At 40.9% G+C, this 17,083-nt stretch overlaps 1 protein-coding gene across 3 annotated transcripts in view; it reads right to left on the bottom strand.

Moving 5' to 3' along the window:
* The window catches only part of LOC117406694 (AF4/FMR2 family member 3-like), a 266,153-nt gene that overhangs the window by 229,109 nt on the left and 19,961 nt on the right, over positions 1-17,083 (bottom strand). For 2 of the 3 annotated variants that reach the window (XM_034010963.3, XM_059028800.1), the window contains exon 1: positions 7,297-7,479. The exons of the other annotated variant lie outside the window; for it this stretch is intronic. In XM_034010963.3, coding sequence (XP_033866854.3) covers positions 7,297-7,349 — 53 coding nt within the window. In that variant the 5' untranslated portion in view covers positions 7,350-7,479. Of the gene's footprint in view, positions 1-7,296; positions 7,480-17,083 lie in introns of those variants that run through there. 3 annotated transcript variants of the gene reach the window in all.

Raw genomic sequence — 17,083 nt, 5'->3', positions numbered from 1 at the left:
GACTTCTATATGGCATCAATACAAAAAAGCCCATAATGTCAAAGTGAAAAATAAAATCTACAAATTGTTCTAAATTAATTACAAATACAAAACAGAAAATAATTGATTGCATAAGTATTCACCCCCTTGAGTCAATATTTGGTAGAGGCACCTTTGGCAGCAATTACAGCCATGAGTCTATTTGGATAAGTCTCTACCAGCTTTGCACATCTGGACACTGCAATTTTTGCCCATTCTCCTTTACAAAATTGCTCAAGCTCCGTCAAGTTGTATGGGGACCTTTCGTGAACAGCAATTTTCAACTCTTTCCACATATTCTCAATTGGATTGAGGTCCAGGCTTTGACTGGGTCACTCCAGGACATTGTCCTTTTTGTTTTTAAGCCACTCCAGTGTGGCTTTGGCTGTATGTTTGTGGTCATTGTCCTGCTGGAAGATGAATCATCTCCCAAGTCCCAGGTCTCTTGCAGACTTCAGCAGGTTTTCCTCCAGGATTTCTCTGTACTTTGCTTGACGAGCTTTCCAGGCCCTGACGCAGAGAAGCGTCCCCACAGCATGATGCTGCCACCACCATGCTTCACGGTAGGGATGGTGTTCTCAGGATGATGTGCGGCGTTAGGCTTGCGCCAAACATAGTGCTTAGCGTTGAGGCCAAAAAGCTCTATTTTGGTCTGATCAGACCATAAAATCTTCTTCCACTTGGTCTCAGAGTCTCCCACATGGCTTCTGGCAAACTCTAGCCGAGATTTCTCAACAATGGCTTTCTTTTTGCCACTCTCCCATAAAGGCCAGTTTTGTGAAGCACCTGGGCTATTGTTGCCATATGCACAGTGTCTCCCAGCTCAGCCATGGAAGACTGTAACTCCTTTAGAGTTGCCATAGGCCTCTTGGTGGCCTCCCTGACTAGAGCCCTTCTCGCCCGGATACTCAGTTTTTGAGGACGGCCTGTTCTAGACAGATTCACAGTTGTGCCATATTCTCTCCATTTATTAATAATGGACTTTTACTGTGCTCAGGGGGATATTCAATGACTTGGAAATGTTCTTATATCCTACCCCTGATTGGTGCTTTTGAAGAACCTTATTCCGGATTTGCTTTGAATGTTCCTTCGTCTTCATGATGTAGTTTTTGTTAGGAAATGTACTAACCAACTAGAGACAGGTGTATTTGTCCCAGAGACAGGTGTATTTAACCTGAAATCATGTGAAACACCTTAATTGCACACAGGTGGACTCCATTCAACTAATTATGTAACTTCTAAAGACAATTTGTTGCACCAGAGCTTATTTAGGTGTGTCATAGCAAAGGGGATGAATGCAATCAATTATTTTCTGTTTTGTATTTGTAATTAATTTAGAACAATTTGTAGATTTTATTTTTCACTTTGACATTATGGACTTTTTTTGTGTTGATCAGTGGCAAAAACTCCTTATTAAATCAATTTTGATTCCATGTTGTAACACAATAAAATGTGGAAAAGTCCAAGGGGGGTGAATACTTTTGAAAGCCACTGTAGCTGTTCTCTTCATTATATCTCTCCCCCCGTTCACGTTTAAAAGTGCCAATTTTAAGATTCTGCATTGCAGGAGAAGAGGGTAAAAAAAATAAAAACGCGTGCATGAGGAGATAAAAAGCCCTCAAAGGAACGCAGATAACCTGATTCGTCATGGCAACAGGAGAAAAAAGGGCTCGAACCTCCTACTTCTCCCCAGTGGAGACAGAAATATTAATGAATGCGTATGCAGAATACGAGTATATATTTAAGAAAAAAAGCAATACCGTAGCAGCAGCAAAACAACGTGAGCTGACGTGGCAGAAAATTGCTGACCGAGTCAATGCGTGAGTATTAATTGAAAAAAAAGAAAAGTTTTATCTCAAGTGTTCCACTTATTCAACATTTATTTTATATATATATATATATATATATATATATGTGTGTGTGTGTGTGTGTGTGTGTGTGTGTGTGTGTGTGTGTGTGTGTGTGTGTGCACGTGTTTAATATTTATGCAGGTGCAACCCAACCGCCACAAAACATACTTGGCAGCAACTGAAGATGAAATATAAAAAAATATAAATATATATAAACAAACAGGTAAGGTATAATTTCATTACAAGCAATTGTGATGTTGTTTAGCCTACCCTACCTAATTAAACCGCATTCAGTGGCTACATTCAACATGTGCTATATTTAAGTAGTTAGTGAAATTTCCTAAGCAAAAAAAAAAAGTAAATTTTTCAGCCATCCCAACACTGCCAGTATTTAATATTGTCTATTTGAAAGTAACACCTTTATACATACAAGTCTCCAAATTTGTGCTTACTGGACATGTTCAAATTTGACCTCCATTATAGTCAATAGAAAAAAGGCTGAGGGCCGAAAAACAGGTGGGGGTCCACCACCACCACCACTCACAGAGGCTGAAGAGATGGCCCTCAGTCAAAACAGTGGGCGACCTATTGCTGAAGGCATCTCTGGAGGAAGCTCATCTGACCCAACCACCCCCCAGGACACAAGGGCCTACATAAGAGGTTAGTTATTCAAATTAATGATATATGTACATTCATCCTTTTGCCAGTGTTAGCTCAGTGACGCCCACCCATCCATTTTAGACACAACTTGGCACACTGATTTTCTTGTAGTGGTACAATTCTTTGCAATTGACTGCTGTTACTCCTTCAGACATCATAATCTATTTTAAGGTGACTCAAGAGTTATATATTTGAAAAATTGTGATGTGGCCTGCACACTGTTGTAAAAACAAAATTCAAATTAGGTGGGGCACTTTTCTGGGTAAAGTTATAATTTAACTGTCTAATCTTCTTCATCTTCTACCAGTTACTGATGGTGTAATCTGTCTGGTGGAGCCTTCTGCCATAACAGACCTCCATGCAGTTGTAAGTACTCTTAATATTCCACAGATTTTTCATAATGGGTTAAAGTAGAACACAAAAATTGTTAATTTTCATTACAGGAGGAGGATGATGAAGACACTTTGTCAGCTGCCACAGAGAGGGAAGATACAGAGAGACCTATTGAGGTTCACACCTTAAAAATAACATCCAACAGTTGATGATAGTGTTGTACCATAATAAAACGTGCACATTCTTTTTCTCTAAGAGCAAAAAAGATGCTGGAAATTAAAATGAGGAAGAGGGTCCATCCACGTCCACAGCACAACTTACCTCAGTAAGATGTTGTTCAGCATTGGCCCATGACTTACAATGAAACTAAGTAGACCTGGCACTGTGAAATTCAATGTCATTTTTTGTGTTCCTATAGCTCCCTGTGAAACAGCTGTACAAGGTGTACTTAAATAAACAAATTGAAAAACGTAATTTAGAAATGGACCACATGAGGCTGCAGATGCGAAAGGCAAAACTAGAAATACAACTGCTGGAACATCAGGTAAAGGTGGGTGAGGTGCCCACAGGTGGATGGTTTTACTTGTTTGAACAACATAAAAAATATTAACTACTGTACTGCATTTGTACTTGCAAGAAATAAAGAAGACTTAATAAAAAGAAAGGCATATTGTCTTTATTTGACACTGGGGAGGTGATGGGTCAATCAGAAATGATGGTAGCACGTCAGCGGGGTGGTCAGGATCGTTATCAGGATCGTTCACTGGTTGAGTAGGACATTGTTCTCCTCTAATTGTGGCAATGTTGTGGAGAATCACACATGCCACAATAATGTCACATGCCCTTTCTGGGGTGACCCTGAGCCTACGAAGGCACTGGAACCGGGCCTTGAGCATCCCAATGGTCATCTCTACCCTGGCTCGTGTCCTGCAGTGAGCCAAGTTATAACGTTGCTGCGGGCCGGGCTCAGGATCAGGGTAAGGGGTCAGCAAATAGGGCTGGCAGGGGTACCCTCTGTCACCGAGCAGGTAACCATCGAACTCTCCTACGATAATACGAGGATACAGTTTAAATTTTCAGTTGCAATAGGAGGAAACAAAATATTGATTATAGTAGGATATAGCTATATATATAAACTCACCACGGGCAAATCTAGCGCTCAGTGTACACTCACGAAACATTCGCGAGTCATGCACAGACCCAGGCCACTTTGCTTCCACGTTGCTGATGATGTGGGCTGCATCACATATGATCTTCACAGTGCAGAACAGTAATTAGCTGCAGTAGCTGTATTGTGAAGTATCTTTCATTTGGAATGCTGAAGGCTACTATTTAGGCCTACCTGCACATTAATGCTGTGGAAAGACTTCCTATTCACATAATCTCCTTCATTTACTGAAGGAGTTGTGATAGGAATATGAGTGCCATCTATGCAGCCAATCACACCTGGAAAACCTAAAATATATCAAATTAACTGATTAGTGCGTCAAGTCTCAAAGCTTCATACTAAATAAATGACTTATTGCTTAGACTGATACCTGCAATTCTGTGGAATTCTTCTTTGATGAGTCTTGTAGGTCTGTGACTTGGGAACACCACAAAAGTGTACAGTAAACGTTTCAGTGCAAGAGTCACATTTCTGACAGCCCGACAGACGGTTGCCTTGGAAATATGCTCAGCGTCACCGATGTTATATAGAAAACTCCCGTTGGCAAAAAAACTAAGTGCAACACAAAGAATTTGTTCCAAACTGAGAGCATGTCCACGATGTGTCATATGAACGATATGAGGGCTGAGAATATTGTTCAGATGAATGATCGATTGAGCAGAAAAACGGTAACGTTCAAACAGATGATCATCAAAACATCCAAACGGGGTCTGATCACCCTCTCCCGACGGAGATTTCTGCGGAGTATTTGTGCTTCAATATCAACTGGCTCTTCAAGAAAAGGACACGCCATGTCTGACACCTCCTTCAGTCTGCAGGCTTCAGCTAAAGAGGAGAAACTCAGGGTTAGTTGAAGAAAACCTGCTAGCGAGCAGGTTAGCTTCACGGAGTATGTTGCCATAGTAACTGACTCAGAGTTAAGCTGAACTGGCTTCGTGAAACCGAAAACCCAGAGTTTCCTTCAACTCTGAGTCAACTAACACTGAGTTTTCACTAAACCCGCTTTCTGAAACAGGGCCCAAGCTGCTTCCACAGGATGTGTTGTACACAATGTGTTGGGTACCAATGACCTGGATGTCCCGACTTAGTAAAGAGGCCAATCTAACCCACAGGTACACAAATCATTCTGTATGCTCCACTGCCATTCACATGCTATCCAACGCTGGTCTGGACGCTAGGGAAATAATGCCCGTTACTGGACACAGAAATTATGCCAGCTTAAGAAGCTATTGGGTTGCATCTAATGAAAACAGGAAAACCTGGAGACATCCTCTCTGGTGCATCTTCAAAAATTAGGAGCCTCAAAAAAGTACTAAGCAAACTATGCCACCTACTGGACAATCTGTAAAATTGTGCAACAAGCCATTCAATTTAGTGAACTGCACATTCCCTGGCACAGTTCAATTCATCAATTAATTTCTTGTTTATTTAATTTATTGAGACTATAATAGCTATATTGAAACACAGCGTAGTAGTATTGGAAAATAAATATATTTCATTTTAAATTTAAAATTGTGTTTGTATCTTTATTTCTACAAAATATATAAATTACTGTTATGTTTGTTACAATTCCACAGGAGTTGGACAAATAATCACACAAACATTTATTATTATTTGTTTGTTTAGTTGCAGAGTCACTTACAACACCGACTCACCCAACAAATTGAGCACAAGGAGGTTAAGTGACTTGCTCAGGGTCACACAATGAGTCAGTGGCTGAGCTGGGATTTGAACCGAGGACCCTCTGGTTACAAGCCCTTTTCTTTAACCACTGGACCACACCACCTCCTAAATAAATCAGACCTCTCTCAAATTGTACCTTATTGTGGCAATTTGGTTACTGTACTTCCCACTGCACTTATGAAAGGTCAATGCAGGCGGATTATAAGACACACACTGCATGTGCAGCAAAAAAAAAAAAAAAAAAAAAACCCACACAACAATCAATGCCTTGTACACTGCTCAATTAAACAGGCCCATAGTGGATTACAAGACTTGAAATTGTACAAAATGATCAAACAGCCTTAGAAAAAGAAAAAAAAAACACAGTACAGAATTTCCCACAGAAATAACACGTATGTTTTTCCTCTGTAAATACATAACAGGCCAGTTTGTAAACCTGCATGGTGGTGGTTTAGGTTAGATAAACTGATATTAGATGTCAGATATTGAAGGGTGAAATTGATAGAACAAATTATATAATACAATTCTACTGCTCCTCAGCAAGCAATATGATAATGCCCAAAGAAAAAATAATAAGAAATCACTTACAAAAGTGCAAATTACAAAAACAAGACTAAATGTTGTTAGTTAAGAAGCCCAATTTAAATTCATACCAAACGATCAATTACTGTGGCCCTTTTAATTGCTGGGTTGTTTTAAATTTAGAATTGAGAAAAAAAACTGTGATTCTATGCGTTTTTAATTTAGTCTACCACAATTACTCAAAAAGAAACAACTGATGAATAAAGCTACTCAGGTCATTATTCTATTGTTTTGTTTGGTGTGTTTAAAAGGGTTATGAAAAACACAGCAGTGTAACACTTAAATGAATTTGAAATAACAATGGGATTCTCTGGTTGTTTATGATTACTTATTCATTTGTGAACTCCAGTTATTCTATCCTTGTTCCTGTGATTATAAAACATCATCTGCGTTTACTGGATCAACATTTCCAACATCTCCATGTTAAAAAAAAAAAAAAAAAATCAAGTACTTCTGAGTGTTTATAAAGCGTATTGAAAAATAACTTTTAATAGAGCTGACTGATGATACTCATATTCTTTTAAAACACCTTTACTGTATAGAAAATTCACAGTACAGATGTAAGGGGAAAGCATTCCAGGATGCTGTGGTCAATCCGGAATCGCCGACTATTTCTTATCTATACACCTCTCTCATTAAGGCTTGTATGAAATATGTATTTGTAAAGCCCCACAACGAATCGTTATTTCAATTGTGAACTCCAAGGTATGCGTTGAGACAGAATCGCAGCCGAACACACACTACTGCACTTCTCCCTCTTACTACCGGTAACTGCAACAATTCACCAAAATTATCTTTCAACCACGACATAATTCTGTATTGCAAAACAATACGGTATCATGTTAATTATCTTGGAGCTGCACATGCACCACTCAATGATGCAAACAGACAAAAGTTACGGCACGTGAAAGCATCATAAATCTCCAGCATCTGTTATACAATCACATGAACATAATCTTAATTCATTTTCAAATGCTATTTAAAAAGGCAGCCTTTACTCACCCCAGTGACTCTAAATCCCAGTGCTGTGACAGATGCGAGTCAAAGTTGTCCATTTTACGGGTTCCATAAGCATTCAGATTATCTATCTACACTGTTTGACAGTGTATTTCCTATACGCGTGTAGCTACGGAACACACAGTGCAGAAACAGAATCACATGACGTTTCAATTTAGAGGGGGGGAGGCAGGGTATTACACGCAAGGCAAATCTTCAATGCAATAATAATAACACATTTGTACTTATAAAAAACCACGAGCAATGCAACAATTTTTTAAAAATTGAATTTAATAGCAAAATATTTTCTCGCACGTACTATACAATATATTAATTGCAAAAATCTATGTTGCGACATTAACCCACAAAACTAGGGAAATCAAAGTTACGTTTTTACAATACAGCAGTTTTAACCACCCATGTCACAGCAGCATAGACAAGGAAAATGTGGCGTCTGCATAGGTACCGGCCACGTGTGTTATTGTAATAAGTGTGCCTCTTAATATTATTAAATTATGTCATTAGCGCGCACATTAATGGGCTTGTTTTCACGGTTTGATTTGTTTTATTCACTATGCTTATTTTATATTTTACTTTTGCTTTTCACTGAATTGATTGTATGTTACTTATATTTATCAGTTTAATTTGTTTCCACGTGCACATCCGAATTGCATTCCTGCCTCAATTGCTTGTTAAACTAAGATCTACCCTTTGAAGTGAATTTATCCCCTTGTTCCTCATTGAGTGCTCGTTTGTTCCCACAGCTGTAGCTGATTACTAAAGCCACAAAAAATAAATGGAAGAGAGAAAGGCAATAATAGTATCGGTGTAGTGTTACAAAGTGGCACATAGTCAGAATGTGATACATGTACCAAAACTTGACCCATGTAGTGTCAGAAAGTGGTAGGCTGTCAGATTTTGGTACTGGGGCAATCAATTAGACCTATAGCATTAACATCTACAATATGCAAAATAATGGAAAAAATGATATGCACAAGATTTTTTTTTTTTTTTTGGAAAATAATAAATTATTAACAAAATATCAAAGTGGATTTAGAAGAAATAGGACGACAACAGATCACGTAATAGGATTGCTACAAATGCAGAGGAAGCATTAAGCAACAGAGACAATGTAGGGGCAATATTTATAGACATTGAGAAAGCATGTGATATGGTATGGAAAAATTGATTGTTGTATAAATTATATAAAATGGGATTGAAAGGGAACATGTTTTAATGGATAAGATATTTTTTAAAAAAAAACTTTTAAGGTCAAAGTGCAAAATTCAACTTCTGGAACACAGAATGGAATGCCACAAGGTAGTGTAATAAGCCCAGTTGTATTTCAAGTAATGATAAATGACACCTTAGAGGAAATAACTGGAAGTGGAAGTAAGATGGGTCTTTTTGGTGATGATGGTAATATGGGTGAGAAGTAGAAAAATGGAGGTGGTAAAAGATAAGATAAATTAGAGATAAATTAGAGTTATGGGCAAAAAAGTGGGGATTTAAAATGTCATTAAACTGAAAGCATGCTTTTTTCTAAATAAATCAAGGTAAAGAAATGAAATATAAAATATGGACAACATATAACTAAAGAGGTGGATGAGGTGGATGTGGGGGTTTATTTAGATTTAAAAAAAATGATGTGGCACAAACATATCACAATTATAACACGTAAGAGTAAAGGAAGATTACATTTTTGAGAGCATTAGCAGGTACCAAATGGGGAGCAGATCAAAAGAGTCTTTTATTGATATATAAAGGTACAATAAGAAGTGAGATAGATTATGGAAGCCAAGCAGCAAGTAAGAGTCAATTAAAGAGTTTAGAAGCAATTCAGTCACCGGCATTATATATACAGTAACAATGAGATCATCACCAGTCAAGGCTTTGTAAGTAATCACAGGAGAGATGCTACTAAGATTAAGGAGAACATTACTTAATATAAGGTGTTGGAATAAGATTCAATCTTTTAGTGAAGAACATCCAGTGATGGGGAGTATCAGGACAAATTGGTATCATGAGTATGCAAAGGGAAAATGGGAAAATGCTGGTGGAACATTTGGGCAAATTGGGCAAAACAGATTGAGATTGAGGAAATAAAAATAATGGAAAATAGAGATAGAATATTGATACAAAATGGATGTTTAAGAAACCAAAAATATGTAAACCACAATAATTAGCAAGAAAGGAAATACAATGGAAACCAAGACAAAAGGACAGGGATATGTAAAAATAAGGAAGAGATGTTACAGATATATACAGATGGATCAAGAGACCCCAAATCTGGGAAAAATAAGGGTATGCTTATATATATATATATATATATATATATATATACTGTATATTATAAAAAATTGAAATATGTAAAAGGGGAAGATTATCAAATCATGTATCAAGTATCTACTGCAGAATTGATGTCAATTCTTATGGCCATAGGATAGATATCATACTAGCTATAAAAATGGTAAACATATTCTGATAGCCTGGATTCCAAGTCACTCAGGTATCTTAGAAAATCAAATTGTGGATTTTGAAGCAAGAAAAGCAACTCTAAATAAACAAATTGACATAATAATACCTTTGAGTCCTGCAGAGGTTAATGCTGTGGCTAAAGCAAAGATAATGGGTGCATGGCAAGAACAATGGGAAAACAGTGGAAAGGGAAAATGTTATTATAAAAATCACTCAGAAGTAGAGAAATACAAACATTGGGAAAGGGGAATAACAGGGAGGAAGAAACTAATATTAATAGACTAAAGTTAGGACATAGAGCATGAAATGATAATTTATAGAGGATTGGGAGTCATGAGAATGGTTATGTAGTAATTATGAAGAACAAGAAGCAGTGGAACATATATTCAGGAAATGCAATATATATTCAGCAAAGAAACATATTCAACAGAAAGTTAAGGGAAATAGAAATTGAAGTAGCAACAGTAATGGTATTTTGAAGGTTGAAGGGAGAGAAAAACAAATGGAGAAATAACTGTATATTCAAATGTATAAAAAGCATAGGGAAATGGGAGAAAATATCAGGGAAGAACTACAATAGATACATATATAAAAAGGTAGAGGGCGCTCATCATCTCTATTCAGATGGCACGTGACAATAAACCCTAAAAAGAAGATGACTCTGGAAGAGAGGAATGGTGAACCAGGCAGCACAAGTGAAGCTTGGAACTGGTTTAGAGAAACGGTGGAAGTGCGAGTTGTTTTGGGTATTGAGACCGCTACCGCAATTATTTTTCTTAGTTACTTTGCATGTTCTTATTGGGGAGAGGTTTTCTTTCCTTCGGTGCTACTAATTGAAAACCCTGGGTATGGAGTGAGGTGTGTTACATGCGCTGATTGAAAACCCTGGGTACGGAGTGAGGTGTGTTACATGCGCTGATTGAAAACCCTGGGTACGGAGTGAGGTGTGTTACATGCGCTGATTGAAAACCCTGGGTACGGAGTGAGGTGTGTTACATGCGCTGATTGAAAACCCTGGGTACGGAGTGAGGTGTGTTACATGCGCTGATTGAAAACCCTGGGTACGGAGTGAGGTGTGTTACATGCGCTGATTGAAAACCCTGGGTACGGAGTGAGGTGTGTTACATGCGCTGATTGAAAACCCTGGGTACGGAGTGAGGTGTGTTACACGCGCTGATAGAAAACCCTGGGTACGGAGTGAGGTGTGTTACATGCGCTGATTGAAAACCCTGGGTACTTAGTGAGGTGTGTTACATGCGCTGATTGAAAACCCTGGGTACGGAGTGAGGTGTGTTACATGCGCTGATTGAAAACCCTGGGTAGGTAGGGTGTGTTACATGAGATGATTGAAAACCCTGGGTACGGAGTGAGGTGTGTTACATGCGCTGATTGAAAACCCTGGGCACGGATTGAGGTGTGTTACATGCGCTGATTGAAAACCCTGGGTACGGAGTGAGGTGTGTTACATGCGCTGATTGAAAACCCTGGGTACGGAGTGAGGTGTGTTACATGCGCTGATTGAAAACCCTGGGTACGGAGTGAGGTGTGTTACATGCGCTGATTGAAAACCCTGGGTACGGAGTGAGGTGTGTTACATGCGCTGATTGAAAACCCTGGGTACGGAGTGAGGTGTGTTACATGCGCTGATTGAAAACCCTGGGTACGGAGTGAGGTGTGTTACATGCGCTGATTGAAAACCCTGGGTACGGAGTGAGGTGTGTTACATGCGCTGATTGAAAACCCTGGGTACGGAGTGAGGTGTGTTACATGCGCTGATTGAAAACCCTGGGTACGGAGTGAGGTGTGTTACATGCGCTGATTGAAAACCCTGGGTACGGAGTGAGGTGTGTTACATGCGCTGATTGAAAACCCTGGGTACGGAGTGAGGTGTGTTACATGCGCTGATTGAAAACCCTGGGTACGGAGTGAGGTGTGTTACATGCGCTGATTGAAAACCCTGGGTACGGAGTGAGGTGTGTTACATGCGCTGATTGAAAACCCTGGGTAGGTAGGGTGTGTTACACGCGCTGATTGAAAACCCTGGGTAGGTAGGGTGTGTTACATGAGCTGATTGAAAACCCTGGGTACGGAGTGAGGTGTGTTACATGCGCTGATTGAAAACCCTGGGTAGGTAGGGTGTGTTACATGAGCTGATTGAAAACCCTGGGTACGGAGTGAGGTGTGTTACATGCGCTGATTGAAAACCCTGGGTAGGTAGGGTGTGTTACATGAGCTGATTGAAAACCCTGGGTACGGAGTGAGGTGTGTTACATGCGCTGATTGAAAACCCTGGGTAGGTAGGGTGTGTTACATGCGCTGATTGAAAACCCTGGGTAGGTAGTGAGGTGTGTTATATATGCTGACTAACAACTCATGCTCGCTGCTTCTTTCTTGCATTGTCTGTAACTATAATTCTGTTCTTCAATTCTTTGTCTTGGTTAAGCTTTCCAAATGTTAATTGTACAAATGTTTGATAGTTACGAGTGTATGCTTTATTTTTAACTAACTGGATGCAATGTGGCTATGTTAACTATTTTAAACCCCCTTTTTGAAAGTATTTAACCTATATATAAATGTGTTTTGAATTTACCTTAATTATGCCCAGACAATGTTGAATGTGAATTGTATCGATGTCAAATTTCTTATTGATTTTTAACTGGTTGTTTTATATACTGTGCTGAACAGTTTATTGACTGAACTGTTAAATAAAATCAATTGAGTTTATCCTGTCTGCTTTTGATGCATGGGATGGGATACAAACACAGACTTTCCACAAGTAATAACTGGGCAGTGGGACTTTAAGATAGAGCTATTGGGAACTTTCAAGGTGAGGTGTTCATTAAACAGGTTTTGGCATAGTTGGCGACCATAGGCTCCCCCTACCTAGGAGGCTTGTGGCAGGATGACCGAGGTTTGAGACTCAGAGACAGTTTTAAAGTTCAAAATAAAGTTTTTTAATAAACAAAAATACAAAATAAATAGGCACAAGGGCCAAACAAAAAGGTTTCAAAAACACAAAACAATCAACACAAAACAAAACTTACAAAATAAAGCTTCCAGGCTGGGCGTTGCCTTCACTGGTTTCACAGCACAAACAAAACCACTCTTCTTCTCCTTCCAGAACTCTCCCCCTAACTGGGAGGCTGAGGCCTCCTTTTATGCCAGGTGGCTAAGTCCATAATTGAATAATTAATTAACTGATTGCTCCCACCTGAAGCAATCAATCTGGGCAGGGAGGAGAATTTAACTCCTTCCCTGCCAGTATTTCTAAGGGCAGAGCCCTGCTCTGCCACAAGGCTATATATTTACAATAGACAACTGTTACTTTACTGGGTTTAAAATCAATGATATACATACTGTATATGTACACACCACATATAAAATATTTTCTAATCTCACATTTTTGTATGTATTAAAACACTGATCAAGTAAATATATGAATTCCTGTATTCAGCGTATCACAGCTGTATCTGAATAAAAGGACAAGGAAAGTGTGGAGTCTACCATGGTGTGGTGTTATTTTGCAGTACATATTAAAAAGTGGTACACTGTGTACTGCACTTGCGCAAATGATTTTAGCTCAGAAAATGAGGAAACACTCATCCAAAGGGCATACATTGTCCTGAGCTGGGCCCTTAAAGTTCCTGTTAATCATTTCTTTCACAATCCACCACATTTGTGACTAACTAATGAGCAAACAAAATTGGGTTATCTAAAATTTTAAACATAACTGCAGTTTGTCTTTTTCGTAGTGATTTGTGCAGTCGTCAATGGCAGCATTGACAATATAGCATTTTCTGGCATTAAACAGGTCAAGTTCTGGTACGCGTACCACATTCTGATGATGTAACACTTTTTGGCTCTACACCGGTACTCACATGTGTAACAGTTGAGTTGTATACATTTAAAAAAATAAATACATTTAGCACAGTACTGTTAATATACATTGTAAGGTTGAGTGATGACGTCCCCAGACCAGACAGCTGACAGAGACACACAGGCAGGTACTACGGGTGAATGAGTGCTGGTATGTCATTTTTTATTGAAAACAGAAATAAAAAGGTTGTACAAAAACACTACACAGAGCAAAAATAAAAGTTCAAACAAAAACAAATCACACACACAACTGTCACCAACAAGTACCATGCTGATGCTTCCCAGCACGAGTAGCAATTGCTTTCTTTTTAGTTTCGTTTTAGATTCTCCTTTCTTTCGTAGCAGCCACCCAGTGTCACCCAATAGGGGTCCCAACACCGCCACTAGGGGGCGCTACTAAACTAAAAGGTTTGGAATAGAGGCTTCTCAAAGCTTTCTTACAATGATCTAGGGTGTACATAAATCAGTTTAAATAACTATACAATATTATGTAATACTATGCATTAAAGTTTTACTAAAAACAAGGGGCGGGGAAATTAAAGCCAGCCAATAGCCACAGTATATTTAAAGGCATGGGATATTAGACCAACATATAGCAGCAATTGCACTTCTCATTAAGAGTGGTAGGTTGTTGGAAACAGCTCTTCCCAGTAAGGGTTCTACAACAAAAGCCAGATTGTTAATACACAGAGTTTAACAGTATTGGGGAACATTAGCAGCAATATACCAAGTTTAACTATATTAGAACAGTTTAAAAGGAAAACACAAGTTTAGTTCTATTTTAAGACAATCAGGAGGAAAGTTCAGGTTTAGCAGCAGAATAAGGGGCAACAAATTGGGGGTTAATTAGTTGTTAATAGTCTGGACTTCAATTTTAAACAATAGGAAACAATGAAAATTACATTACCTAATTAACATGTCAATCAGGTGGCTATTGCCCTCAACCGTACCGATTAACCACAAACCAATAATAATCAAAATATCAACAACAACTCATTAAACAAACACTCAGAAAATTAACAAAAACATAATAAAATATAAATCGCTTAAACTACTGTCTACAACACACCAAGCATAAAAAAAAAGAAATCACTAATCAACTAATAAATCAATCAATTAAAAAGAAACACGACACACGAAACGAAGCACTTGTAACAAAACATAAACAAACACCTAGTTGCCTAGGAACCAATACATTATCAAAGTAGCCCTGTACTATGGGAGAGGGGAAAAAGAGAGTGGAAGGTTCGAGTGCTGAGTGTATGAATGAACCAAACCGTAAGAATTCCAGTGAGAGACAGTCAGTGAGATTGGGCCTGCAAGAGAGTGAGAGAGACTGAAGCCTTGGAGTGACGTTGAGGGAGAGCAAGAGCCCGAAGAAGTGAAAGCAGGGGTCAGTGGGTGAAGAAAGGAGTTAGAGTCTTTGTTTTTTTGTTTATTGTTTTTGTGGCGTGTTCTTGGCCCAAACAGGGGCCGTGTTATTTTGATTAATAAATTGCTTATTAATTGCACCTGGCAACGCTCTCCGTTTTCTACTTTACCATCAAGGGCACGGATCATTACATTGGTGTTTCAGAAGTGCGGTCAAGGGTCGTGAGAGCAAAATGGCAGACGCCATGCAGAATGAAGAGGAGTGGAGAGAGGGCTCCCGAGTGCCGCATCCAGTAAAGGCGCTCTGCGCAGAGTGCAGGATGTGCCCTACAGCCTGGAGATCGCAGGTTCGAATCCAAGCTATGTCACAGCCGACTGTGGGGGCGACCTAGGGGGCGGTGCACAATTGGCTGAGTGCGGCCTGGGTAGGGAGGGCTTAGGTTGGCAGAGGAATCCACAGCTCACCGCGCATCAGCGACCCCGGTGGCCAATAGGGCGCCTGTGGTTCTGCAGTGGAGCCACCAGATCTGTGTTGTCCTCCAGCACTAAAGGTCTGGTGGCATTGCTGTGGATCTGCAGTGCGAAAAATGACAGCTTGGCAGGAGCACGTTTCGGAGGATGCGTGTTCCAGCCTCCGTTTCCCGAGTCGGCGGGGGGGGGGTTGCGAGCGGTGAGCCGAGGATACAGATAATAATTGGGCATGCTAAATTGGGGAGAAAAACCGGGGTAGAAAATTGGCGACGACTGGAAGTGACGTCACTCCAAGATGTGACAGGACAGCAGAACAATAACAAGGCAGCCTACACACCTCTCCCCCTGCAATACAGTGGTAAGGCCAAATGATAGCAAGCATTGAGGGCTGGACAGATAAAGAGAAAGCAATGAATCTGATATCCTGCTTGCAGGAAGATGCTCTATGTAAGCTAAAAACCACTGTATTACAAGTCACTGATTACAGGACAATGTTAACGGAACTGGATGCATGCTTTGGGGAAATGTGTTTAGATGAGCCTTGAGATCATGGACGGGGGGCTGAAGAGTATGTGATGGGGAGGATGTCCGGGCCAGGGCAGGGCACCATAAAAGCAGGCCGCTATGACGGCCAGTCCCCATGGGAGGCCTACCAAGCAAAATTTAAGATGGCAGCACTCACCGGCTTTCTCTATGGGCCCCCATCCATTAGAGAGTGCTGAAGAGCTAACCAGCTATGGTGATTTAGCCACTGCGCTGGAATGCTGGTGCGGGTGGTCTGCGCCAATGCTTGGCCACCCGCTACCGCAAACTCAGCACACGAACGCAAGCGATGAGGGGATCGAGGCTGTCTTGTCTCAGCTGGGTCCAGAAGGGGAGCATGTGGGGGAGTACTTCAGCTGGTTGCTCAGCAAGGCGGAGCACCGGTACTGCGTCACCAGACGGGAGCTGCTTGCGGTGGTTGAGGGGGTCCACCACTTCCCTGCAGTGGCTCATGACATTCCAAGAGCCGGAGGGACAGGTTGCCCGCTGGGTGGGAGTATAGTCTGAGAGAGTGAATAGAGGGTGCACCAAGACCGAGACCCGGACCCGGACCTCCGCCCCGTGCTGTAATGGCTGGAGGAGCAGCGATGGCCTCTGTGGGAGGAGGTAGCCCCCCTGTCCACCACGACCTAGGGGCTGTGGGTCCAGTGGACCAGTCTGGCCCTGCGTGATGGGGTCCTCCAGCGACAGTGGAAGGAGCCTGCAACTGGGGAGGTGAGGTGGCAGGTGGTCATCCCCAGGGCAATGCGCCAGGAGGTGCTGGACGTCCATCAGGTTTTGGACGCCCAGGTGCCGGCCATTTCAGAGTGATGAAGAGGCGGCTCTGCCAGTCCTTCTACTGGGGGCAGGCGGGCTGTGGAGGATCACTGCCAACTGCCCGGAAGGGACCCCAGGGCCGGTAACACGCCCCACTTCTGCAGTACCAGGCCCTTTTTCCATGCCAAGAGGGGGAACCGGTTCATCATGGTGGCCCTCGACTACTTCACTAAGTCTCCAGAGGCATACGCTCTGCCAGACCAGGAGGCAGAGATGGTCGCTGAAACACTGATGGGGG

The sequence above is a fragment of the Acipenser ruthenus genome, chromosome 8 (assembly GCF_902713425.1).
Source record: "Acipenser ruthenus chromosome 8, fAciRut3.2 maternal haplotype, whole genome shotgun sequence".
NCBI classification, from domain to species: domain Eukaryota; kingdom Metazoa; phylum Chordata; class Actinopteri; order Acipenseriformes; family Acipenseridae; genus Acipenser; species Acipenser ruthenus.
This window is presented reverse-complemented; position numbering and strand designations above follow the sequence as displayed.